The following is a 25317-nucleotide window of genomic DNA, read 5'->3' as shown; positions in this document are numbered from 1 at the left end:
ACATGTACGAAATTAAACCTTTATTTGAGACAATATATTTGAAACAATACACAGTATTTTCTCATATGCAATTCCCAGGGATCCCCAAATCTATCTCCTGGGCCTTCTAACAGAAGAGGACATGTACCTTTTTAAAGTTTTGTCAGTTGCATCGAAAAAAGCTATCGCAAGGAACTGGATTAAACCCGACCCTCCAAGTCTTAATCACTGGCTGGACATTATAGAAGAAATCTACATTATGGAGAAACTGACCTTTTCTCTTAGACTTAAAGGACATGTCTTTTTAAAACGCTGGAAAAAATGGTTAGAATACACACAAAATGTAAACTAAATGTAAACAGTGACCCACATGTTTTGTTTGTTTTGTTACTGCAAAAACTCTGGCTGTGCACTGCACGCTCCCCATCAAACCTGATGGAGCTTGAAAGGTGCTGCAAAGAGGAATGGGCAAATTTATCCAAAGATAGGTGCACCAAGTTTGTGGCATCATATTCAAGAAGACCTGAGGCTGTAACTGCTACCAAAGGTGCATCAACAAAGTATTGAGTAAAGGGTGTGAATACTTATGGCCTAGTTCAAATATAATGAAGCCAAAGTGTGACATAACCATCAAAATTTAAAAGTGGTCTTTTTTGTGAAATGTTATCATTTTAGGTATGATTATGTATCAGAGTTTCAATATTTCTATTGGTCTCAGTTCATTGCTAGAAATTATCAGTGCATATATACTATAATGTGCTAGAGCGTAACGCTTGCGACAACAGTTGGAGGTATCTTCTTTAGTCTGCAGAAGCCTGAAACAAAGAAATTCTGTCCATTAGTTCCTGGTATTATTGAACAAGTAATATAATTGTTCTATTGAAGCAGAGTAGGAGATATAGCTAAGGTTTTGACACAAATAAATCAAGGACTTATTCTGAGCGTTACGCTTGCGACAGTTTTACCTTGCTTTAGAAACATGATGTTTTTCTAGGAAATGACATTTCTACCTTTACAAAAATGTATTACTGTGTGTTAGTATGAAGCACAAACAAACTGACAAAATACAAGGTTATTTCTTTAACATTCAACTTTAAATGATCATGCTAAATATCAATGTCACACAAAATTGATGAAAAAAGGCTATTTTTGGGGTAAATTTCATGCATACCTCTGGAATTTTTCCATGAAATTTTCAGTACCTGTCAAAGAGACTATAGGCAACTCACAGATAAATCTGGCTGGTGCTAAATAAAATAATGGCTTGTTCATGACAAATGCAATGCAAATCAGCAGTTAGGTTTCATTATTTTTTAACTAGGCCACATGTATGTGATTTTTTAGTTTTTGTTTTTAATAAATTTGCAAAAAAAAAAAAAATCATGTCATTATGGGGTGTTGTGAGTAGAATTTTGAGGGAAAAAATACACTTATTGCATTTTGGAATAAAGCTGTAAAATAAAATGTCGAACAAGTGAAGCGCTGTGAATACTTTCCATAAGTACTATAGCATACACTCTGAGGATCTTACCGTAGTTGGTACTGGGAGCTGTGTACTTGGTGCTGGATTTGCGGATGATGTTTTCGTGGATCTGGAACCACTCGTTTTCATTGTTACACCTGTCAAACAAAACCAACACTGGTTCCTTCTTAAAGAAAAAAAGATACAAAGGCATCAAAAACATCTTCATATTAGAGTGCACACTAATATTTTGTCGAACATGAACCATGAAGCCCCTGTCTTTATCGTTTTAACTCTTCGGACACTGCACCACAATGCATATTATGATATACAAAATAATGTTTTTAACAAATAATGAGCGCAAAGACGAGTGGACAACATGCCATTAATATAACACACAAAGAAAAACTCAGAGCAGATTTTCTCAAATGATTTGAGCAAAAAAAAAATAATGAGAGAATAAAAAGGCTAAGTGTCCAAATGGAAAAGCAAATGATCAACATTGCATTTGAAGTTAAAATCACATCCTGGATTCGTGAAACAGCAAAAGCTAAAATTCAAAGCATCACAGATGATGCCTCAGTTTCAGAAGTGGCTCATTCCAGCTTTTTCCTTGCTGGTAATTTGGAAGAAGCACAGTTTTCCTTCAGTGCTGTGGCTCTGCTGGAGATCACAACTACAACATCACGAGGAACAGGAACCCTGCGGCAACCAGAGAGGAAGTGGAAGCAACCAAGCATAAAACATCCTCCAGAGGTCAGCCGAGTTACTGTGCGGCATCTCATACATGCATACAGACTGTGACAGTTACACCACATTATGACGGGAAGAGCTGCAGGGCTCCTGAAGGCAAATCCTCACAAGTTTGAGAGGAATTCTGTCGGTGTTGTTCGTTCTGTCACACCTCTTCGGAAATTCTCCATCGTTTTTCCGTTATGAGGGGAGATGAAAAATTACTGAAGGAAAGTCACTAAATAATTGCTTTACTGTTAACGTGGTATGACTCTTTGAAGCCATCCATCCATCCATCCATCCATCCATCCATCCATCCATCCATCCATCCATCCATCCATCCATCCATCCATCCATCCATTTTCTTCCGCTTTATCTGGAGTTGGGTCACGGGGGCAGCAGCTCAAGCAAAGCCGCCCAGACCTCCCGATCCACACACACCTCCCCCAGCTCCTCTGGGGGAACCCCAAGGCGTTCCCAAGCCAGCCAAGAGATGTAGTCCCTCCAGCGTGTCCTGGGTCTTCCCCAGGGCCTCCTCCTAGTGGGACGTGCCCGGAACACCTCTCCAGCGAGGCGTCCAGGGGGCATCCGGAAAAGATGCCCGAGCCACCTCAACTGACTCCTTTCGACGTGGAGGAGCAGCGGCTTGACTCCGAGCTCCTCCCGAGTGACCGAGCTCCTCACACTATCTCTAAGGGAGCGCCCAGCCACCCTGCGGAGGAAACTCATCTCGGCCGCTTGTACTCGCGATCTCGTTCTTTCGGTCATGAGCCAAATCTCATGACCATAGGTGAGGATCGGAACGTAGATCGATTGGTAAATCGAGAGCTTTGCCCCCCTACTCAGCTCTCTCTTCACCACGATGGTCCGATACAGCGACTGCATCACTGCAGATGCTGCACCGATCCGTCTATCGATCTCACGCTCCATCCGTCCCTCACTCGTGAACAAGACCCCGAGATACTTAAACTCCTCCACTTGAGGCAAGGACACTCCACCGACCTGAAGAGGGCAAAGCACCTTTTTCCGGTCGAGAACCATGGCCTCGGATTTGGAGGTGCTGATTTTCATCCTGGACGCTTCAACACTCGGCTGCAAACCACCCCAGTGCATGCTGAAGGTCCTGATTTGACGAAGCCAACAGAACAACATCGTCCGCAAACAGCAGAGACGAGATTCTGTGGTTCCCAAACCAGACCCCCTCTACACCCTGGCTGCGTCTAGAAATTCTGTCCATAAAAATAATGAACAGAACCGGTGACAAAGGGCAGCCCTGGCGGAGGCCAACGTGCACTGGAAACAGGTTTGACTTACTACTGACAATGCAAACCAAGCTCCTGCTGCGGTCGTACAGGGACCGGATAGCCCTTAACAAAGGACCCCGGACCCCGTACTCCCGGAGCACTCCCCACAGGGTGTCCCGAGGGACACGGTCGAACGCCTTCTCCAGATCCACAAAATACATGTGGACTGGTTGGGCAAACTCCCATGAACCCTCGAGCACCCGATGGAGCGTGTAGAGCTGGTCCAGTGTGCCGCGACCAGGACGAAAACCACACTGCTCCTCCTGAATCCGAGGTTCGACCATCGGTCGAATTCTCCTCTCCAGTACTCTGGAATAGACCTTACCGGGGAGGCTGAGGAGTGTGATCCCCCTATAGTTGGAACACACCCTCCGGTCCCCCTTCTTAAACAGAGGGACCACCACCCCGGTCTGCCAATCCAGAGGCACTGTCCCCGATCGCCACACGATGCTGCAGAGGCGTGTCAGCCAAGACAGCCCCACAACATTAAGTTTCCCTGATTTTTGCCCAAATGACGGCATCTTATAAAACCTCACTATGTATAGATTTTAAATCACTGTGCACAGTGTCGCTATTTGGCAACATTTATACAAATATGGATTGGTACGCTTTCACTTTTAGTTTCATATTTTGGAAGAAAAAGGGAAATTAACCAACTGCATTTATGCTTCCGAAGATTCTCTGTGGAATAATGCTGTTGCTTGCTTCATTTGTCTGGTTGGTGGTTCCTCTGATCCCCTCACACAGAAAGCACGGTGTGGTCTTTCAGTTGATGGAGCAGCTCTTAAGGCTGTGCTTCAGGAGGTCCTTGTAGCATTTCTTCTGCTCTCCTCTGGACCGTTTTCCTTCACTCAGCAGGGAGCAGAGGATCTGCTTGGGAAGCTGCTTGTCATCTATGCTAGCCCATGTGACCCACCCACCATAGTTGGTTCTTAATGATGACACACACTATGCTCTGATGCTTGGCTTCAACCAAGACACTGATATTGGTACGGTAGTCTTCCCACCAGATGCAGAGCATACTCCTCATGCAGTGTTGGTGGAATCGTTTAAGAGCCTTCAGGTGGTGGAAGGTGGTCCAGGTCTGAGATCCATACAGCAGGGTTGGCAGGATAAAAACTTTGTAGACAAGAATTTTCATCTGGTGTCAAACGTGTCTCTTGTTGAAAACATGGTGCGAAGCCAGCCGAAGGAAGTTCCTGCACATTTGAGTCAATGTTGAATCTCATCATCAGTGTTGGTGTTTTATGACACATGGTTACCTTGGTATGGAAAGTGGGTCATGTTCTCCAGGACCTGTCTGTGCAGTTTCACAGCAGGAAGCTTTGGATTGACCATGTTGAGACTGGTACAGGATCTGTGACTTCTTCAGGTTGATGTAAAGACCAAGCTTGGTTTAGGCTTCATTGAGGGTTTCAAGGATATAGATAATGATGTGGATCCAGTGAATAGAGAAAGTTAGGTAGCTGGGGGTGTTTCATTGAAGCTTGAAGTTTATTAATCACTCTGATGACCCCCACATGTGGTATGAGAGTACAGAATACAGTAATTATATAAAATAATAACTGTACAATGAACATACATAACTCACAAGCAGTAAACACACAGCAACCATAACATGTCATGCAGAGTTCCAGCTCTGCATCCTTAAATAAAAACAGCTGTTATCCACTTCTAAGCACAACTATGCTACATAAAAAAGCATTAAAAATAACTATTATAAGTTTAACCTAACCGGACGAATAACTAGTCTAGAATAATAGTATGTCCCTTCGGCTGTTCCCTTGTTTTTGCACTCGGGGTCGCCACAGCAAATCCAAGGTGGATCTGCATGTTGAATTGGCACAGGTTTTACGCCGGATGCCCTTCCTGACGCAACTCCACATTACATGGAGAAATGTGGCAGGGGTGGGATTTGAACCCGGAACCTTCTGAACTGAAACCAAGCGCATTAACCACTTGGCCACCACCCCTAACTAGTCTAGAATAATAATCATTTCAAAGGACCCAGAGCATCCCCTTCACAGTGAATATGTCCTGCTGCCTTCGGAACGGAGACTGAGGGTGCCACAGTGTAGGACTAACAGATTCAAGTTGTCCTTTGTCCCGTCTTCTATTAAACTGCTGAACTCTAGAGCTTCACATACAGCAGATTCTCTGCATAGCACTTAACCTGCACTTAACCAACTCTGTGGCTGAATGTGTGTTTTTTGTATCTATTTTATTGTTTTCTGTACTGTTTTTAAGCAACATGTAGCACTGTGCCCAGGACAAATTTCCCTTTGGGGACAATAAAGTTTTTTTTCTATTCTATTCTATAGTCTGCCACAATTTGTAGTAGAAGTAGGATCAGAGGACCACAAATAGGATTCATAGGACCAGAGGCAGACTGGATCCTGGGCTGGTGTTAGTATGGCTGAAGGAGCGTTTGTTACTTTAGTTATTTGATGAAGAGGACTTTTAGCTTTTAATGTTTGAGCCAGGTGTTAAATTCACACCTTTTTCTGGCTACAGGTATCACAATGCAGTCATGATTTTAATATCAGTAGCACAGAAAACAACAACTGTGTTGTCCTTACATGTAAACTTTAAGGACGAAGTCTTTTTCCTCTTTGAGTTCTGAGATGGTTTGCAGCACATCACTCATGGCGAGGATTGCACAGCCGTACGGTCGGCGGTACTGAACATGTGGAGGACCTTTTTTACTGTCGTTCAACAGCATGCGACCTGCAACAGAAAGCAAAGGGGTATGAAGGATGTTCAATGTTTTATTTTAAAAACATGTATACTGAATGTTTAGGTACTGAAATAACTCATGGGGGGGTACAGCCAGTGGATTCTGAGTGCAGACGTTCTGTCTAGTTGAGTGAGTCAACAGGTGACCGTGTCCCGTTGAGATGAGCTTCACCACGCAACTGCACATGCGCACCTAACCTGTTGAGTTGAGCTCCTGCACCGAAGACGACTCATGCAAGTTTTGTCTTTACATAAAAATATAGTAATAAGTCTCTTTATAATTACAAAAAAGTAAAGATTTGCATGCACAGTTGCATGGTAAAACAAGGTAGCTCAACTTGACGGGTGAGACGTTCAAGTCCGGAGTAGAGAGAGATGCGCATGTGTGCGCAGTGCGTGGTGGAGCTCATCTCGACTGGTAGTTCATCTCACTGTGACACCTGGTCCCAAGCCTGGATAAATCAATAGTATTGCATCAGGAAAGGCATCTAACATAAATTTTGCCAAACCAATCATGTGGATCACTAATCGAAATTCCATATAGACGATGCCCGGATTAACAACAACCCTCACCGGTGCTTTTGTCCAACAAGGTGCCGGCAGAAATGAGGTTACTGTTGGAGAGATTTATGGATGTGTTAAGGGAGCACATGCCACATGCCATGTTGATGTGATAGAAGAAGATGCAGAAGACAGGTAGAGATGGAAATGGATGAGCAGCCACATGAAGAGGACGACGAAGACAACAGTGTTCAGATACTGAGTTCTAAGACACCGTATCTGTGATGGTGATATTCAGTCCACAGACCTACCAGTTCTGATGACCTGAGAAATGATGTAGAGATCTCGCTTCATGTCTTTGTTGCTCAGATCCTGCAGAGTCCAGCAATAACACACACTTCAAATATAAGATCAATTCCTTCATTTATTGTTACATTACACAAACATAATAACACCTCAGCAAAAGATGTTGAGTTAAAAAGAAAGCAGAAATAACATATGATGAACCTCACAGTTTGTTAAATGCCAGAGGTGTGCAGTCGTTACTCTGCACACTAAAGTGGCACAGCTGTACAATGACAATAACAGATTTAAAATAGTTTTTATGTTTTTTAACCATAACTAGGCCACAGTGGAATCAAACCTTTAACCTGGGTCACATTAGTGCCTTACTCAGCGTTTCATCCACATTAGTGTTGTAAGCTGAACTGATTCCACTCGAGGCCAACAGGGGGCAGTGCGTCCATATTTTTATACACTCAGTCGTCCTAATGAACTCTCTCCATCACATCATGCACACCGTGCGTGTGTGCTTGTGTGTGTTATCTTGTGTATGTGAGTTACCGTGAAGAGCGCACACAGTCTGTCCACCTTCTCTGGATTCTTTGGTCCTCCGTTCTTGTTCAGTCTCACCATGAACTTCTCACTAAAGACAACAAAAACAAACAGGTTTCCCATTAGATTACAAACCGCTGTGGATGTCGAGGAACGATTTCCTCCACTACGGTGACTGCCTTGTAGTTGACCTTTGACCTGCAGAAGGGATAAACGAAATAAATTAACTTTTAGTTACCTGTCTGCCAACAGGCCCACTGGAAGTTTGTGACATTCAGATCACTGCGTTGATGCGTGTCTGCTGAATGTTCTGTTTACAGACACCAAAAGTCTCCATTCTTCAACAAGAGAACTGACAAGTTGTCACATGTTCATGATGGTCATGATGAGAGCTACAAGTCATTTAGAAATTACCATAAAAAGGAGCTTTGACCTGCATTCAGGGCTTGACTTCACACTGGCATCTGACAAACGATGAAGACTATCTCGAACAACTTGGAATTCTCTTGTATTGCCTTTTGAATTTCTAAAACACTTTCCTGCTGTCACGTCCTATTTTTTTCTCTTTTAAAGAACCACTTCTCAGCTTTTTCTGCTTCAGAGAGCGAGGTGGGGGGAAGAGCATTTGTCAGGGATCACTGACTTATCCGTAAACTCGTACCATTGTGTCATCAGGGTCACACACTTATAGTCACTTCAGTTCAAAAAAAAAAAATCCCGATGTGGAAAACACTGAGTTGCTTTTCAACCATACTGCTAACAAAACAAGCAAACAAACAAACAAAACAAAACTTGGACTGAGGTCACAGCTCAACACCCTGACCCAGAATTGATGTGGACTTTGGGAGGGCAGCGGCCACTTTAAATTAGACAATGACTGCTTTAATCCCCTCTGGAAGGTCCAAAACACCTCGGAGGAATCCAAAGTATTCCAGAAAGGGACAAGAGGGTGCAGGTTTTCTTTGCAGCCACTGACTCCAGCAGGTGATTTCACTGATGAACATCACTTTGAGCAGATGGGTTCATCAGTGAAATCACCTGCTGGAGTCAGTGGAAGACAGGTTGGGAGAAATTAAAATTTTATAATTGTCCAGGTCTCCCTTGTAAAAGAGGTTTCGATCTCAATGGAACTAACGGGGTTAAATAAAGGTTAAATTAAATATTCAGTATTAGTCACCACACACACCCCCAAACATTAAAAACAGGTTCTGGTTAGTCCTGATGTTTGCCAACCTCCCTGCAAACAAAAGCAGTAAAGACTGACAAATCCCACCAGCACACACAGCGAACTCCACTCTTAAAATGATTCAGTCTTGTGGCCTGAGGACACAAACAAACCAATACAACAAACATACAAAGAATATGAGCTCACACTCGTGGATTCTTTTTTTTTCTGAAGTGGGGAATCTGCACAATACTTCCCAGACTCCTTGAATTACATCCCCATCCTTGCAGGCAGTGGATCATCATGACACCTTTGTGACATCATGAAGAAGGTTGTTGGAAAAATGCGCCATCTCCCAAAGAGATTAAAAGAATAACTCAGGAGGATCAAGATTACAACCAAAACATAAATCAACTTGTGCAGTATGCAGGAGGAACCGTGCTGGGAGGAAGTAACCGTCCATGAGGGAGGTTCAGCAAGAAGAAGCTTGTGATGTACCAGGAGGCCCCCCCCAGTTTACTTCTTACTAATTCAGTAATCGTGATAACAGAGCAAACAGATGAGGTGGAATATTACCCCGCTGTTTGTTTTTATTGATACTCTGAGCACTGAACCATTTATCAAACTCAACTATGAGCTCTCTGACACATGTCGCTCCTCTTCATCACATCTTCCACTGCTCCTCCTCTCCTCCATCACCGGAGCGTCTCAGAGGAGCAAGTCCTGCTGTCAGACTAGACACTGAACACACACTTCCAAGGTCAAATATATTTATGGTGCGTGTGCGTGCGTGAGTGTGAGATCAGAGAAGCTCGTGCTCGTTGGTGGCACTGAGCGTCAGAGAAATAAAAGGAGAGAAAGATTAAGTTTCCCTGTCTCCTGTAGGGAATAAATGTCTCTCCAGTCAATAAAAGGATTATTTCTTTTTTGTTGCTAAACATGAACATTTGTCCAGAATATTGCTGTTGACCTCACAGTGACCCACTCTGTGTGACAGGTTTGGAACCAATAACACACAAAACAACACACAAACACACAACGCAGTCACTAATGTGTCATTTGAACTCTTCAGCTGACACAGTGGTTCCTTAACCGTCAGCATCGCTCATGCATTATATATAAACAGCTGTGTGTGTGTGTGTGGGGGGGGGTTATTCCACCTTTCCCCCTCTTTAGTTTCATTAATTTCTCAGGAAACATCACATGAATCTTTCTGAAGAATAAATTAATTTATAAATAAAGTAAATAAATCTGCCGTATTTGTTCTGATCATGTGTTTGAACATGTGGGATTTACTGTGGATCTAAATAAATCAACAGGGGGTTCGGTAACAAACAGGGCAGAGGTGTCAACACTCTAGTTGGAATTTATTTTTTAGTTTTATTTTGATGCATTTTTGTTGAATAATTTGCCCTTTTTTCTTCGCCAATTTGAATTGATCTGCACTAAAGTAGTTGTTTTGTTTGTTTTTTGCTCTTACTTTTGAACAAAACAAACCTGTCAGGTTTGGTTCAGAAATACTGGATAGGAATAAATGGTTTTAAGCTAAATAAAGGTGTTTGTGTCTGTAACATCTTTAAATTCCATTAGTTGATTGCAGTTTTCCTCTTTGAGAATGCCTAACATTTTATAAATGAATGAAATAGTCACTGAAGCCAAGCCGTGAATACAAAAAAAAAAATCATTAGAAAATACAAATTTATGCACATAAATGACACCAAAAAAACAAAAGCTTTAAATGCAAAAGAAACAAAAATGACTTTATGTAATGTCACATTCACGTTGTATGCAACTGGTTGTTCCAATGTTTTCCAGGAGGAGGCGATGGAATGTTCCACCACCGCTTGCTGTGAGTGCAGCAAATATGCACCATGATGACAAAAGTTAAAACCTTTCAACTTCTTCTGTTTTCCACAGCAACAAGGACAAAGCAGATGTTTGGGAGGTCCTGCAACTTATACTCCAGTGCGACTTTTATACCAATAATTCAACCGTTTATAGCCATTGCTATTTAGGACTTTTCCAGAATCAAAGTACCAAACAAAAACATAAACTAATAATAAAAGAGTAAATGCCAATAATACAAAGTACGCTATAACAATGTAAAAAATTCCCAAAATAAAGAGCTGTTAATTCAGAAAAAGTGTGACTTAGACTCTATACAGTATTAGTAAGGGACTCAATCCAAATAAGAATAAATAATTAGGTTTTGTTTGGATTTCTACACTTGAGAGTTTTGGAGGAAAACGATATCGGTGGATTTGTGGATGAAGCCATGAATACAAACAGAGAAAGTACTTTTTAAAATCCATGGGATCTGTAATCCAGGTTAGAAAACAGTGATTTTGGTAAATTTGAGGGTCTTCAGAGTTGTAGTGTTCTGCCTGAAACAGAGTGAAGAACAAGTGTGTTGCCCACATTACTGATTTTGTACCTGATAGTTTTTCCTTCTCTCAGGTCGTACAGAGAGAAGAAAATGTCTGTGTCTTCTCCTATGCTGCTGTAGGTGAAGCTCTTCAGGTTGACCAGTAGGTGGTGTGCTACTGGAACTCTCCCCGGCTCCCCGTGCCTGTGTCGAGTCCCGTCGGGCTGGAAGGTCACAACGAACACATGATTTATAGACCCGAATGTGGGTCAAATTTTCATTCAGACGTGATTCAGAGTTATTCAGCCTCTAGTGTGATGGGGGTACAATGAAATCTGAATCAGTTGTTCCTCATTATATGCCTGTTTAATGTGCAGACTAACTATATAGCAACATTTACTGGGTTGGATTTATTGGATTAATAATCTGAGGGATGGACTCACTGATCTATGTACCTACTGACTGCATTTTACAGGTACAGGCCCAAGATTTCAGCCTGAAATAAGCCATTTTAATCTTCTGTAACATATGTCACAGCAGATTTGGAGACACCCATTCTGTGGACAGAGACACAAATACATCACCGGCTGGGCTTCAATCACAGACTAGTGCAAAAGTTTAGCTCTTTTTTTTTTTGACACACACACAAAAAAAAAGCGAACCGGCAGCATTTCCACTGAGTGATGGAATTACACTGCTGGATTTTGTCATTTCACGATAACTGTCCTTCTAGCAAGGCTCTCGCTAAAACTGTAATTGCAGTAGTCATGGCAACAGATCAGTAAGTCTTGCTAATTGGTATTTTTTTTTTTTTTTTTTTTAAATCCAATATTGCCATCACGTTATCTCTTATAACATTTAGAAAAAAGCTCTCTGTCTTTTGCGTCATGTGACTCTTTCTGTACGTCATGTGACATGCAATAGTAAAAAAAGTGCTTCCGTTCCACTTTTGCAAAATATTGCTTTTTCGAATTATCTACAAAAACCACCTCATGCAAGCCAAAATATTTCTGCAATATATTACATTTTTTTTTTTAATGCATGTGTTTCCATTAAGCGTATGGGAAACCCTGCCTACTGTCGAACGGGAAAGAGGGCGTGTCCTGTAAAAGGCAGAGAAACGGCTCATTTCAAACCTAAAACAAAGATGATTTTTGGACATACTCAGGTGGTCACAGATTTTACATTCTGTTTTCTGTTTCACAGCATGACCCCTTTAATCAGGTCATCTTTTGTCGTGGCTGCACTTTACCTGAGCAGTGCTCTGCTGCACGCTGTGTCTGCTGGACAAATGCTGTGAGGAAACAGAGAGAACTGTGCATTAAGTCTTTATCGTGTGTCTGTTTCCTCTTTTGTGCTTCACTCTGTTTTATCAGGTGGGGGAAATGATTAAAACCCCCCGAGCCTCATTACTCCGACTCGTCTCTGTAAATCTCGTCTCTGGAGCGTCTGTTTCAGATGAGACACAGTGAGAAGTGAAAACTCGACTGATGAACTGATGTAATGACTTTCAAACAAGTAATGTGCAAGCACTCAAACCTGAGCAGAAAACAAACACCAGACTGTGTTTAAGAACTCGAAGGTGCCTCCTCCACTTTTTGGCTTAGTCAGGTTTTTTTGTGTAAGTTGTTAAAAGTTTGGGGAAAGTTGGTAAACTTAGATTTTTACAAAGATTACAAAATGAGGAATAAACTAGACTAAGCAGAGTGCAACATATTTATTTATTTAACCAGGTTAATCTAATTGATAGAGATCTCTTTTACAAGGGAGACGCAGACAATTATAAAGTTTCCAATTCACCTAACCTGCATGTCTTTTAAATGTGGGTGGAAACCAGAGCACCCGGAGGAAACCCATGCAAACACGGGGAGAACATGTAAACGCCACAGAGAAAGACCACAGGTAGAAATCAATCCCATCACCTTCTTGCTGTGATACAACAGTGCTAACCACTAAACCACTGTGCTGCCCAAACAAACCTCCACCAACACTAGTTTCCAATTCCACAAATTTGTTACTTTGTAAAAATTTTTCAAGCTGAAAGTCCTGTTAGAAGTGACTTTTCACAAGCTAAAATATAATACAACCCCAATTCCAATGAAGTTGGGGTGTTGTGTAAAATGTAAATAAAAACAGAATACGATTTGTAAATCCTCTTCAACCTATATTCAATTGAACACACCACAAAGACAAGATATTTAATGTTCAAACTGATAAACTTTATTGTTTTTGTGCAAATATTTGCTCATTTTGAAATGGATGCCTGCAACACGTTTCAAAAAAGCTGGGACAGTTGTTGTGAAAGTGTTGGAACACGGACCCACAACAGGGGGCGCAATGAACGGACAATGGAGAAAGTAAATAACAAGTTTTACTGTTGTGAAAATGCACAACCAATACAACAATTGACAATTTGGGTTTACACCGAATTCCACTGGTGTCGTGTGGGCAGGCTCGAAGGTAGGAGACGTCCGTCCAAGTCGAGCCGGAACCACCCAGATTTCCCCTGCCACCGAACCCTGGAAATACTGGAACCGCCAAGTCCCGAATTCCCAGGTGGCCACTGCCTCCGCTCGTCAGATCCGGTACTGCTGGCAAGAGAACAAACACACAGGTGTGGATGCGGCTGCACCCAGTACACAGAGAGGGAAGAAGCTGACTCCACCTCACGTCAATACTGCAGAAAGGTGAGTACTTCTCCAAGCAATTTAGCTCACAATAATCAGCTGTCCTGCAAAGGTTTAACAAATCTTTTAGCCAGTTAATCAGAATATTAATGCAGAGAACGTTACCTTTAACGTAAGGCGATATCTCGGCACTGAGGTGGAGACGCCGTCCTCCTGATATACCTCTGTGCTGAGTGGAACAGCTGAGTCTGGTGATGGGTGACAGCTGTCACCCAGGCTACTCCCATTAGGCGGCAGCGCCCTCTGGTGCCTGGAGCCCGCACTCCAGGCAGGGCGCCCTCTGGTGGTGGTGGGCCAGCAGTACCTCCTCTTCAGCGGCCCACACAACAACAGTGGTATGTTTACCACTGTGTTACATCACCTTTCCTTCTAACAACATTCAATAAGTGTTTGGGAACAGAGGACACTCATGATTGGGTAAAAAAGGAGCATCCCCAAAAGGCTCAGCTGTTCACAAGCAAAGATGGGGCGAGGATCACCTCTTTGTGAACAACTACGTGAAAAAATAGTCCAACAGTTTAAGAACAATGTTTCTCAACCTTCAATTGCAAGGAATTTAGGGATTCCATCATCTACAGTCCATAATATAATCAGAAGATTCAGAGAATCTGGAGAACTTTCTACACGTAAGCGGCAAGGCCGAAAACCAACATTAACTGCTCGTGACCTTCGATTCCTCAGGTGGTACTACATTGAAAACCAACATCATGTAAAGGATCTTACTGTGTGGGCTCAGGAACACTTCAGAAAACCATTGTCAGTTAACACAGTTCGTTGCTACATCTACAAGTGCAAGTTAAAAACTCTACCATGCAAAGCGAAGGCCATACATCAACAACATCCAGAAACGCCGCCGTCTTCTCTGGGCCCGAGCTCATTTGAAATGGACAGACACAAAGTGGAAAAGTGTGTTGTGGTCTGATGAGTTCACATTTCAGATTGTTTTTGGAAATCATGGACGTCGTGTCCTCTGGACAAAAGAGAAAAAAGACCATCCAGATTGTTACCAGCGCAAAGTTCAAAAGCCAGCATCTGTGATGGTATGGGAGTGTGTTAGTACCCATGGCATGGGGAACTTACACATCTGTGATGGCACCATCAATGCTGAAAGGTACATCCAGGTTTTGGAGCAACATATGCTGCCATCCAAGCAACGACTTTTTCAGGGACGTCCCTGCTTATTTCAGCAAGACAATACCAAGACACATTCTGCACGTGTTACAACAGCGTGTCTTCATAGTAAAAGAGTGCAGGTACTAGACTGGCCTGCCTGCAGTCCAGACCTGTCGTCCATTGACAATGTGGCGCATTATGAAGCGCAAAATACGACAACGGAGACCCTGGACTGTTGAACAACTGAAGTTGTACATCAAGCAAGAATGGGAAAGAATTCCACCTACAAAGCTTCAACAATTCGTGAACTCAGTTCCCAAATGCTTAGAGTGTTGTTAGAAGGAAAGGTGACGTAACACAGTGGTAAACATACCACTGTCCCAGCTTTTTTTAAACGTGCTGCAGGCATCCCTTTCAAAATGAGCAAATATTTGCACAAAAACAATAAAGTTTATCAGTTTGAACAATAAATATCTTGTCTTTGTGGTGTATTCAATTGAATATGAGTTGAAGAGGATTTGTAAATCATTGTATTCTGTTTGTATTTACATTTTACACAATGTCCCAACTTCATTGGAATTCGGGTTGTACAAAATAAAGATCAAAAGGGCTTTTTAAGGTTAAAATCAAATATCTGCTAAATCCGCAATACAGATCAGATGTAGATCATGTATTCAGTGAGAGTGCCAGTTTGCACATCAGTGTCATAAATGAGAGTGATTGAGCCACTTTTGATTGAGATATAATGTAAAATATGCATTAAATGGGATTTTCAATATTAAATTTAAATGGCCACAACATCTGTTGGATCAGATCCGGATCCAATTTTGTCAGTCAATAAAGGATACCATCCTACACAACACTCTCAAATATGAAATAAATCTTCTTTTTTGACACAGTTATGATTTTTTGAAAACTAGTTCAATGTTAAAAATAGGGATTTTTCCTGACTTTGCCCTTTGACCTTCAGAATTGACTCACTTCTTGCCTATCAGGATATGAATCTCCAATACAAATTTCATAAGGATATATGAAAAATTGCAGACTCTAGGCTGTTCACAAACAAACGCGCAAACAAACAAACAGAGGAGACAACATAAACAATATTTCCATTTTGTTCAAAGGTTGTGGCCACCATCTTGGATTTCCAATATTGGTGACTTCCAGAAGCAAACTTTTCACTTTCTTAACTTTTAGCTTTCTTAATGTGGTTATTTGTGAGCCAGCTTTGAGGTTCCTGGTAAATAACATCATTGGTTTAAGGGTTCATAACCTTTATTTCAAATTCCAAGATGAACTGAATGCATGTTGTTTATCCAGTAATAAAAAGTTATAAATATCTGGATCTGATCAGTAAGGAAAAGACACCCACATGGAGTAGGTTCCGATGTCCCTTAAGTCACTGATGTCAATGCCGCGCAATAAAAAACCCAAAATGGCAGCAAACGTTATTCATCAGCTTCAGTCATTTGTAATGAGTACTGCTGGATCAAAGTCACTTCAGTCATGACTGCAAATTAACTATAAGTCCACAAAGTGAGAAGTGGTTTGTGAAAGTTTCCATTTTCAGAAATCCAAGATGGCTACCATGGCAGCCTTTGGGAAACAATAAGGAAATGTTGCTTTCGTTTTTGATTCCTCATTTCACAAGCTTTCTAAAAATATATAGTTTTCCAAATCTCTATGAATCATTACATAAGGAACATGACTAAATAGAAGAGGAACAAGAAGCAAAAAAAGAGAAAAAAGTCAATTTTCAACAACAGATTGCCAGAAGGCACATGGGAGACTCCACTCCACCATGAAGCTGAATAACTGGTGATGCAACAGAACAAAGCTGCACTGCTCAGTTTCTCCGATCACAACCTCAGAAGCCCTTCAGTGTGGTCTGGGTGTTTTGGTGGCTTCCCTCATTCGTCCCCTTCTGCACAGATTTACCATCCAGGACCATGTTGGTTCTATTGATTTAACTGAAGTTCAAGACGCACTCAGTGACGTAGAAATGTTCATGTATCCATCCTGATTCCTCTCAAGAACAGTGGCTGTCAAAGTGATAATTTAGTTGTTATTCTAACAGGGGCAGATACAGTATGCATTAAATTTATGTTATGTTCTATAAAGCTGTTTTCACTGAGTTTAAATGACATCGTTTGAGAAACTAATATTAAAAACCCCAAATTTTATATATATATAAAAAATCAAATATCAAACAAATCAAAATGTAGAACAGCTCAAGAGGGTCAACCTTAATCGGTCCACTGGCCCAAGAAATGTGAACACTCAGACCACCCACTTCCACCAGACAGGACGAGTGGCCCAAATTCAGACCCTCCCCATCACAACTTTGCAATAAAAATTACGAGATATGATGACCATCATCTGGTCCACAAGGACACCTTCACTTCATTGTCTCTGGGTTCATCATCTCTGGTCATTCTTTAATCCCATCTCAGCATCGGTCTCCAGGCAACAGAACAAAAGGGAATCACCAAGAATGCAGCATTTTACACAACTTGGCTATTTGAAGGACTGACGTAAGACACAGAACACAAAACATAACCAAGCGAGCACACACAGTACAGATGACAATCCTCAACCAGTTAAGGACTGATTAACCGACCCCTGCTGACCAAAACTGACCCACACATAAGCACAGATCAGTGTAGAAATCCTTCTCTCAGTGGGAAGCAGGTTTATTTTTAATTCTTCTTCTTTTGGGGGTGAGTTGTGAAATTGTCACTAAGGTAGTGGAACAGGTCATCTACTTAAACCTTATTCCTGCTTCTAAATCCTATTTTACTGGACTATTTTTTTCTCTTTTTTTGAGGATGTTCTTCTGTAATGACTTTTCCTTTCACACGGCTGTCTTAACTGTGATACCCCATTTCACGTCAGTATGAGACAATGTCGGATTATCAGGTTTCTCTAACGGTAATCTATCTGAGCTAATCGAAGTGGGTCCACTGGTCCCAGGGTTCACTGGTCCTAACCTCTTTATATTATTTGATGGTGTATATTACAACCCCAAACTGATTTAAAAGTTCACAGATTAATGTAATACTTTCAAATAGCTGACAAACCAGATCCAGTTTTGTTCAATTTACAAAAATAAAACATGATTCTGTTGACATACACCATTAATCACCTTTAATTGTACTGTTGTCTATAAATCTGTTGAACTGAAAATCAACAAATAATAGTGATTCACTATAATTAAATGTGTGTGTGTTTTTTTTTAGGTTGTCACGCTTTTGGAACATTACTTAACCTACTTTAGTGCAACATATAGCCTACCGTAAATGTAAAAACAACTTCAACATGCTCTCCTTAATGCTTTTCAGATCTCTCCAGAGATGTTCAATCGGATTCAGGTCTGGGCTCTGGCTGGGCCACTTAAGGAAACTCCAGGTGGGCTTCATGTGCGTTTTACTAAGGTGTGGTTTCTGTCTGGACACTCTACAATATAGACCTGATTGGTGGATTGCTGCAGAGATGGTTGTCCTTCTGGGCTCTGGCTGGGCCACTTAAGGACATTCACAGAGTTGTCATGAAGCCACTCCTTTGATAGCTTGGCTTGTGCTTAGGGTCATTGTCCTGCTGAAAGATGAACTGTTGCCCCAGTCTGAGGTCAAGAGCGCTCTGGAGCAGGTTTTCATCCAGGATGTCTCTGTACATTGCTGCATTTATCTTTCCCTCAATCCTGACTAGTCTCCCAGTTCCTGCTGCTGAAAAACATCCCCACAGCATGATGCTGCCACCATCATGCTTTACTGTAGGGATGGTGCCTACAATGAAGCATGACAAACATGGCACCTGGCATTCACACCAAAGAGTTCAATCTTTGTCTCATCAGACCAGAGAATTTTGTTCCTCAAGGTCTGAGAGTCCTTCAGGTGCCTTTTGGCAAACTCCAGGTGAGCTGCCATGTACCTTTTACTAAGGAGTGACTTCCGTCTGGCTACTCTACCATACAGGCCTGATTGATGGATTGCTGCAGAGATGGTTGTCCTTCTGGAAGGTTCTCCTCTCTCTACAGAGGAATGCTGGAGCTCTGACAAAGTGACCATCGGGTTCTTGGTCACCTCCCTGACTAAGGCCCTGCTCCCCCGATCGCTGAGTTTAGACGGGCGGACAGCTCTAGGAAGAGTCCTGGTGGATCTGAACTTCTTCCATTTACAGATGATGGAGGCCGCTGTGCTCATTGGGACCTTCAAAACAGCAGAAATGTTTCTGTACCCTTCCCCAGATTTGTGCCTCAAGACAATCTTGTCTCAGAGGTCTACAGACAATTTCTGTGACTTCCTGCTCGGTTTGTGCTCTGACATGCACTGTCAACTGTGGGACCTTATATGTAGACAGGTGTGTGTCTTTCCAAATCATGTCCAATCAACTGAAATTACCCCAGGTGGACTCCAATTAAGCTGTAGAAACATCTCAATGATGATCAGTAGAAACAGGATGCACCTGAGTTCAGTTTTGATTTTAACAGCAAAGGCTGCGAATACTTAAGTACATGTGATATATATATATATATATATATATATATATATATATATATATATATATATATATATATATATATATATATATATATATTTTATATTGCCATTATGGGGTATTGTGTGTACAATTTTGAGGGGGAAAAAATTAATTTCATCCATTTTGGAATAAGGCTGTAACAATAAAATGTGAAAAAAGTGAAGCATTGTGAAGACTTTCTGGCTGCACTGTATGCAGTCTAAGAGATTTATCCATGAGGATTGCGTTTGTCTTTCATAATATTTGCAGAACCCACAGAACAAATACGTGTGGTTTGATTTTTGGTGTGCACTGTGACTCGTCACAGCAGGAATTATGTTATGTTGTGCAACAACAACCAATTTCACAAAACTATCCACTGCATTTTAGGGTTACAATTTTAAACCTTGAAAAATAAGGTTTGTTGTGAATACACGGAGGAAAACATACAGACAGATAACAGACAAACACTGCACGAAGAGCAGAGGTATGCACATTAATGAGAACTGTTGGTGAATCAATTTATCTGTTAAAATGCTACTAAATATCTTTTTAAAGACCCTCCTCATCGCAACAAACAGCCAAGTGACAGTTCTGTGCTCGCATACTATGAGGACGGATATGATCACAGAGTTTCTGCGTCTTAGTATGAACTATGGTTTGTAATCTGACTGGGAAGAGTTGATTTTGCCTGAATCAAATTAAAGAGTTGCTACCTACCATTTTATAAAGATCTGAGACACTTATTTGGTCTTCATTCACCATCTCAAACTCCTTTCTTGGTACCAAGTCCAGACCCAGATGTCTGAAAGACAAAGAGAGAAAAGGACATCAGTATTTGTACACAAACTTCTCTATCCATCGACTCTCAGCACATTCTAATATGAAAGATGTGGAACCCGGGGTTGTCTTCTTAGAGACGGCCGTCCTTTAAATCTCAACAATCACTTCCTTCCACTGCAGCCTGGTGACCTTCATCGTAAAGACACTTTAAAATCATCTGACAGCCGAACCATTTAAAACTGTGAGCGGGGCCCTAAGTGTCTTTCCTGCATTGCCCTTGGCCGATGAAGGAAGATAAATTTTTGTTTAACCAGGCGTCCACAGGTTGAAGAGAAACTGTGGACTGTTGATAAAATGCGCTCCATTTTTCTGCTGTTCATACTTTCAATCTCAATGTATCTTTTCATATAATAACAAATGAAAATTCTGGGGTTCCTAAAACGTTTACACAACACAAAGAGAAAAAGAAACTATGGAAGTAGTACTGGGGCCCGTTGGTGCCGGTGTTGATTGCTGGATTCTGTGGTGTGAGGTGGATGAGAGTCTGCAGCTCTACTTAATACGGGATTAGGTTTATATGAGAAGGTGGGGTACAGTAATTCTTACCAGTTTCTCAGTGTTTTTTCCAGTCTGAATACACAGTTTCAATCAATTTCACTGAGTGCATGCTCCTGTATCAGTAAAGATTCCATCATTTTTTACCTTCTGTAAAACAATCTGTAGAAATGACCTCAGGTTACATTCAGCCCGTCTGATACAGACGTCGGTCATGTACGGTGAAAACCTTTCTCAGAGTTTTCTGCTGTTTATCTCAAGCTTAAAGAAGCGTTTGGAAAACAACACATCAACATCAGAGATTTGACATTCACACTGGAATTTGATTCATGAAGAATTTTTGTATCAGTTTGTTCACAAATTCATGTGATCATGTTCATTTCAGCATCTCAACGCTGTGCGTCTACAGACCAGCTGTTCTACACAGTGCACTTCTGTATGCAGATTTTAAAACAAAGCCCCACATTAAATACAAAGTCAGTGGGATGTCACATTTGTTTGCTTGAATGAGTGGCGTTCATACCACCTGCTTTGGTACACTGTAGTGTGCACAGATAGAAGTTAGATGATAGAAGCTGACAGTAGAAATAAATCCATTTTAATCAGTTTAGCCATTTTCTTTTTTGCTTTGATCGAGGCGTGATGGTGGTGGGTCAAGCCTGTTTATTGAGTAGCCACTCCCACAACAGTCGTTTATCTCAACCTTTCTTATGTTATGCACATTGGCTACAATATTGCATTACTAATGTTACTAAACCCCTCGATATAAAAGTAATCATAGCTGAATAAGACCCCGTGTCCTTGAAGGGTTTTTTTCTGGGGTAAAAGTGCTGATTGAGTGAAAAAAATACTTCATCCCAGCAGCTTTTATTATATAAAGCCACAGCCAGAACCAAGTGTCAGGCCAATCTGCTATCACAGCTCAGTTTTTTTTTTTGTCTCCATTTTGATAGATTTTGAGTAACAAGCCAGCAAAAATAATCCTCTCATCCCAGTTGCCTGAAAAAACGCACTGTAGTGACAAGGAAGATTGTTTCTTGATAGATTCCCTGAAGAGAATGTAGAAAAATCCACATCCAGGGTAGAGCTAGCGACTCCTGTGTGTGGGTTTGTTTAATGTGAGGAAGTCATTGCACGCCAACAAACACACCATCCTTGACAGATCCTTAGTCTGGTCTAATGGATAGAAAATCCCAGCCAGTCTGGGTCTGAGGACCTGCTGCAGCCTTAATCTACCTTCACAGCTGATGGGTAATGAGCTGCCACCTCCTCCACCTGATCTGCTGTTGAGGACTTCTGAGACTTAATGTAACCCTGTAGATATCTCATACCTTCATTGATCAATCAATCAATCAATCAATCAATTTTTTTATATAGCGCCAAATCACAACAAACAGTTGCCCCAAGGCGCTTTATATTGTAAGGCAAGGCCATACAATAATTATGTAAAACCCCAACGGTCAAAACGACCCCCTGTGAGCAAGCACTTGGCTACAGTGGGAAGGAAAAACTCCCTTTTAACAGGAAGAAACCTCCAGCAGAACCAGGCTCAGGGAGGGGCAGTCTTCTGCTGGGACTGGTTGGGGCTGAGGGAGAGAACCAGGAAAAAGACATGCTGCGGAGGGGAGCAGAGATCAATCACTAATGATTAAATGCAGAGTGGTGCATACAGAGCAAAAAGAGAAAGAAACAGTGCATCATGGGAACCCCTCAGCAGTCTACGTCTATAGCAGCATAACTAAGGGATGGTTCAGGGTCACCTGATCCAGCCCTAACTATAAGCTTTAGCAAAAAGGAAAGTTTTAAGCCTAATCTTAAAAGTAGAGAGGGTGTCTGTCTCCCTGATCTGAATTGGGAGCTGGTTCCACAGGAGAGGAGCCTGAAAGCTGAAGGCTCTGCCTCCCATTCTACTCTTACAAACCCTAGGAACTACAAGTAAGCCTGCAGTCTGAGAGCGAAGCGCTCTATTGGGGTGATATGGTACTACGAGGTCCCTAAGATAAGATGGGACCTGATTATTCAAAACCTTATAAGTAAGAAGAAGAATTTTAAATTCTATTCTAGAATTAACAGGAAGCCAATGAAGAGAGGCCAATATGGGTGAGATATGCTCTCTCCTTCTAGTCCCCGTCAGTACTCTAGCTGCAGCATTTTGAATTAACTGAAGGCTTTTTAGGGAACTTTTAGGACAACCTGATAATAATGAATTACAATAGTCCAGCCTAGAGGAAATAAATGCATGAATTAGTTTTTCAGCATCACTCTGAGACAAGACCTTTCTGATTTTAGAGATATTGCGTAAATGCAAAAAAGCAGTCCTACATATTTGTTTAATATGCGCTTTGAATGACATATCCTGATCAAAAATGACTCCAAGATTTCTCACAGTATTACTAGAGGTCAGGGTAATGCCATCCACAGTAAGGATCTGGTTAGACACCATGTTTCTAAGATTTGTGGGGCCAAGTACAATAACTTCAGTTTTATCTGAGTTTAAAAGCAGGAAATTAGAGGTCATCCATGTCTTTATGTCTGTAAGACAATCCTGCAGTTTAGCTAATTGGTGTGTGTCCTCTGGCTTCATGGATAGATAAAGCTGGGTATCATCTGCGTAACAATGAAAATTTAAGCAATACCGTCTAATAATACTGCCTAAGGGAAGCATGTATAAAGTGAATAAAATTGGTCCTAGCACAGAACCTTGTGGAACTCCATAATTAACTTTAGTCTGTGAAGAAGATTCCCCATTTACATGAACAAATTGTAATCTATTAGACAAATATGATTCAAACCACCGCAGCGCAGTGCCTTTAATACCTATGGCATGCTCTAATCTCTGTAATAAAATTTTATGGTCAACAGTATCAAAAGCAGCACTGAGGTCTAACAGAACAAGCACAGAGATGAGTCCACTGTCCGAGGCCATAAGAAGATCATTTGTAACCTTCACTAATGCTGTTTCTGTACTATGATGAATTCTAAAACCTGACTGAAACTCTTCAAATAGACCATTCCTCTGCAGATGATCAGTTAGCTGATTAATAAAAACAAACATCCTGAAGACTGCCTGTGCCGTAGAAAACATCACAAAAATCATAAATATTTAGTCTCATTGTGAAGTGGAAAAAGGTTATTGTCATGAGCATGACTGTCTGTTGGTGGCACGGTCTTCAAAACACAAGGAACAATTTCGATCAAAGTTGGTGGATAAACTCACTGAATCATTTTCTCACAACATGGGTCACTGTCAAGGTTACAGGTCTGAGTTCATCATCTAAAATACATTAATGACCATATCCCTTCTGCCCTCCTGGTGTTAAACTTATCACACCTTTGACTTGTGTGGGCTCTCCTCCGTTTCCTGCTACGGAATCCTGGGACAACCTCCGGCATCAATCAGCCTCAGGGCCGATACAGGACTTATTATTCTATCTGTGAAAAGCTTCTGATATAATATCAAAGTGCACTCGAAGTATTTCTACATAATTTGTGTTGTAAGTAATACAAGAATCATCTCTGAGATATAAATTCAGCTTTATAATCCTATAAACAAACCTATTTGGCTGTAGCAGAGACTACAGCAAATTTCCATTGCTGAAATTTGTCACCAAAACATTTCCATCTTGTAGTTTTTAATTACCAGCAGCATGTTTACAATTTACTATTTTAAGCAGGACCCCCTGCTGAATATTTATGGATTTTGACACATTCCTCACTTGTTTCGGTTATCCGGTTACATTTATGACAATAAACAGTGTGTGTGTGTGTGTGTGTGTGTGTGTGTGTGTGTGTGTGTGTGTGTGTGTGTGTGTGTGTGTGTGTGTGTGTGTGTGTGTGTGTGTGTGTGTGTGCGCGTGTGGAGATTCTCACTCGTTGCCCCAGTCCACTCTGACAGTGACATGTCTCTTGACTTCTCGACTTTGGTCCTGCGTCAGATGTCCAGAGAGGAGTTGTCTCCTCAGGTCGATCAGCTCCATCATCACGTGACGGACTTTATAGAACAAGTCCACCTTGTGTTTCTGATCAAAGAGACAGAAAACACAAAACCAAAAACATGATTTTTGTGTTCTTTCACACTGTTACATTGGGACACTGTGCTACTGTGCTTTTACAAGTGTATCTGGAACATGTACTATATCTTATTTTGGGAATCCTTGACCCATTCTTGTAGGAGTAACCTGAAAGCTCTTCAGCACTGAGCTCGACATTCATTTGTTCTTTTACCCATAAGTCTTTGCATCTCAGGGCTGAAGCAGTTCCCATTAAAGCACAGCGCTTAAATAAAACTGATCACGTGCTGCATGATGACACGAAGAACATTTTAAAAGGTTTGCTGGAGTGTTTGCACACTGCTGATAGCTGTCTCTCTCTCTCTCTCCTGTTGGGAGTGCTAATGCTAAATGATTAGCATGCTTTTAGCATAGAGTGAAGCTGGTGCTCAAGGTTATAAATATTACAAATTTTGTCCAAAGAGCACCATATTTCAAGTTGATTTTCTGTGGTTGCTTAGCAACAAGAGGAGCCCCACTTAGCCTCCCTTAGCATCTGTTTTAAAGGAGAACACCAATGAACACAGAGGCTAA

At 41.4% G+C, this 25317-nt stretch overlaps 1 protein-coding gene and 1 long non-coding RNA gene across 2 annotated transcripts in view; both read right to left on the bottom strand.

Moving 5' to 3' along the window:
- LOC117506417 (dedicator of cytokinesis protein 3-like) overlaps nt 1-25317 on the bottom strand; it is a 544822-nt gene that overhangs the window by 191713 nt on the left and 327792 nt on the right. The window contains exons 7-14 of the mRNA XM_034165920.1: nt 24605-24753; nt 20117-20201; nt 12331-12372; nt 11148-11302; nt 7558-7639; nt 7026-7086; nt 6057-6204; nt 1511-1599 (exon numbers count right to left, since the gene is read on the bottom strand). Of these exons, the coding sequence (XP_034021811.1) occupies nt 1511-1599; nt 6057-6204; nt 7026-7086; nt 7558-7639; nt 11148-11302; nt 12331-12372; nt 20117-20201; nt 24605-24753 (811 nt within the window). The remainder of the gene's footprint in view (nt 1-1510; nt 1600-6056; nt 6205-7025; nt 7087-7557; nt 7640-11147; nt 11303-12330; nt 12373-20116; nt 20202-24604; nt 24754-25317) is intronic.
- LOC117506428 lies at nt 2178-5628 on the bottom strand. The gene is made up of 3 exons (XR_004559465.1): nt 5485-5628; nt 3167-3175; nt 2178-2189 (listed from the first exon to the last, which is right to left on the bottom strand). It is a non-coding gene; the product is annotated as an uncharacterized LOC117506428 (long non-coding RNA).

This window comes from Thalassophryne amazonica, chromosome 3 (genome assembly GCF_902500255.1).
Source record: "Thalassophryne amazonica chromosome 3, fThaAma1.1, whole genome shotgun sequence".
Classification (NCBI taxonomy): domain Eukaryota; kingdom Metazoa; phylum Chordata; class Actinopteri; order Batrachoidiformes; family Batrachoididae; genus Thalassophryne; species Thalassophryne amazonica.
The sequence above is the reverse complement of the archived record's forward strand: the minus strand, read 5'-3'. Positions and strand labels throughout refer to the sequence as shown.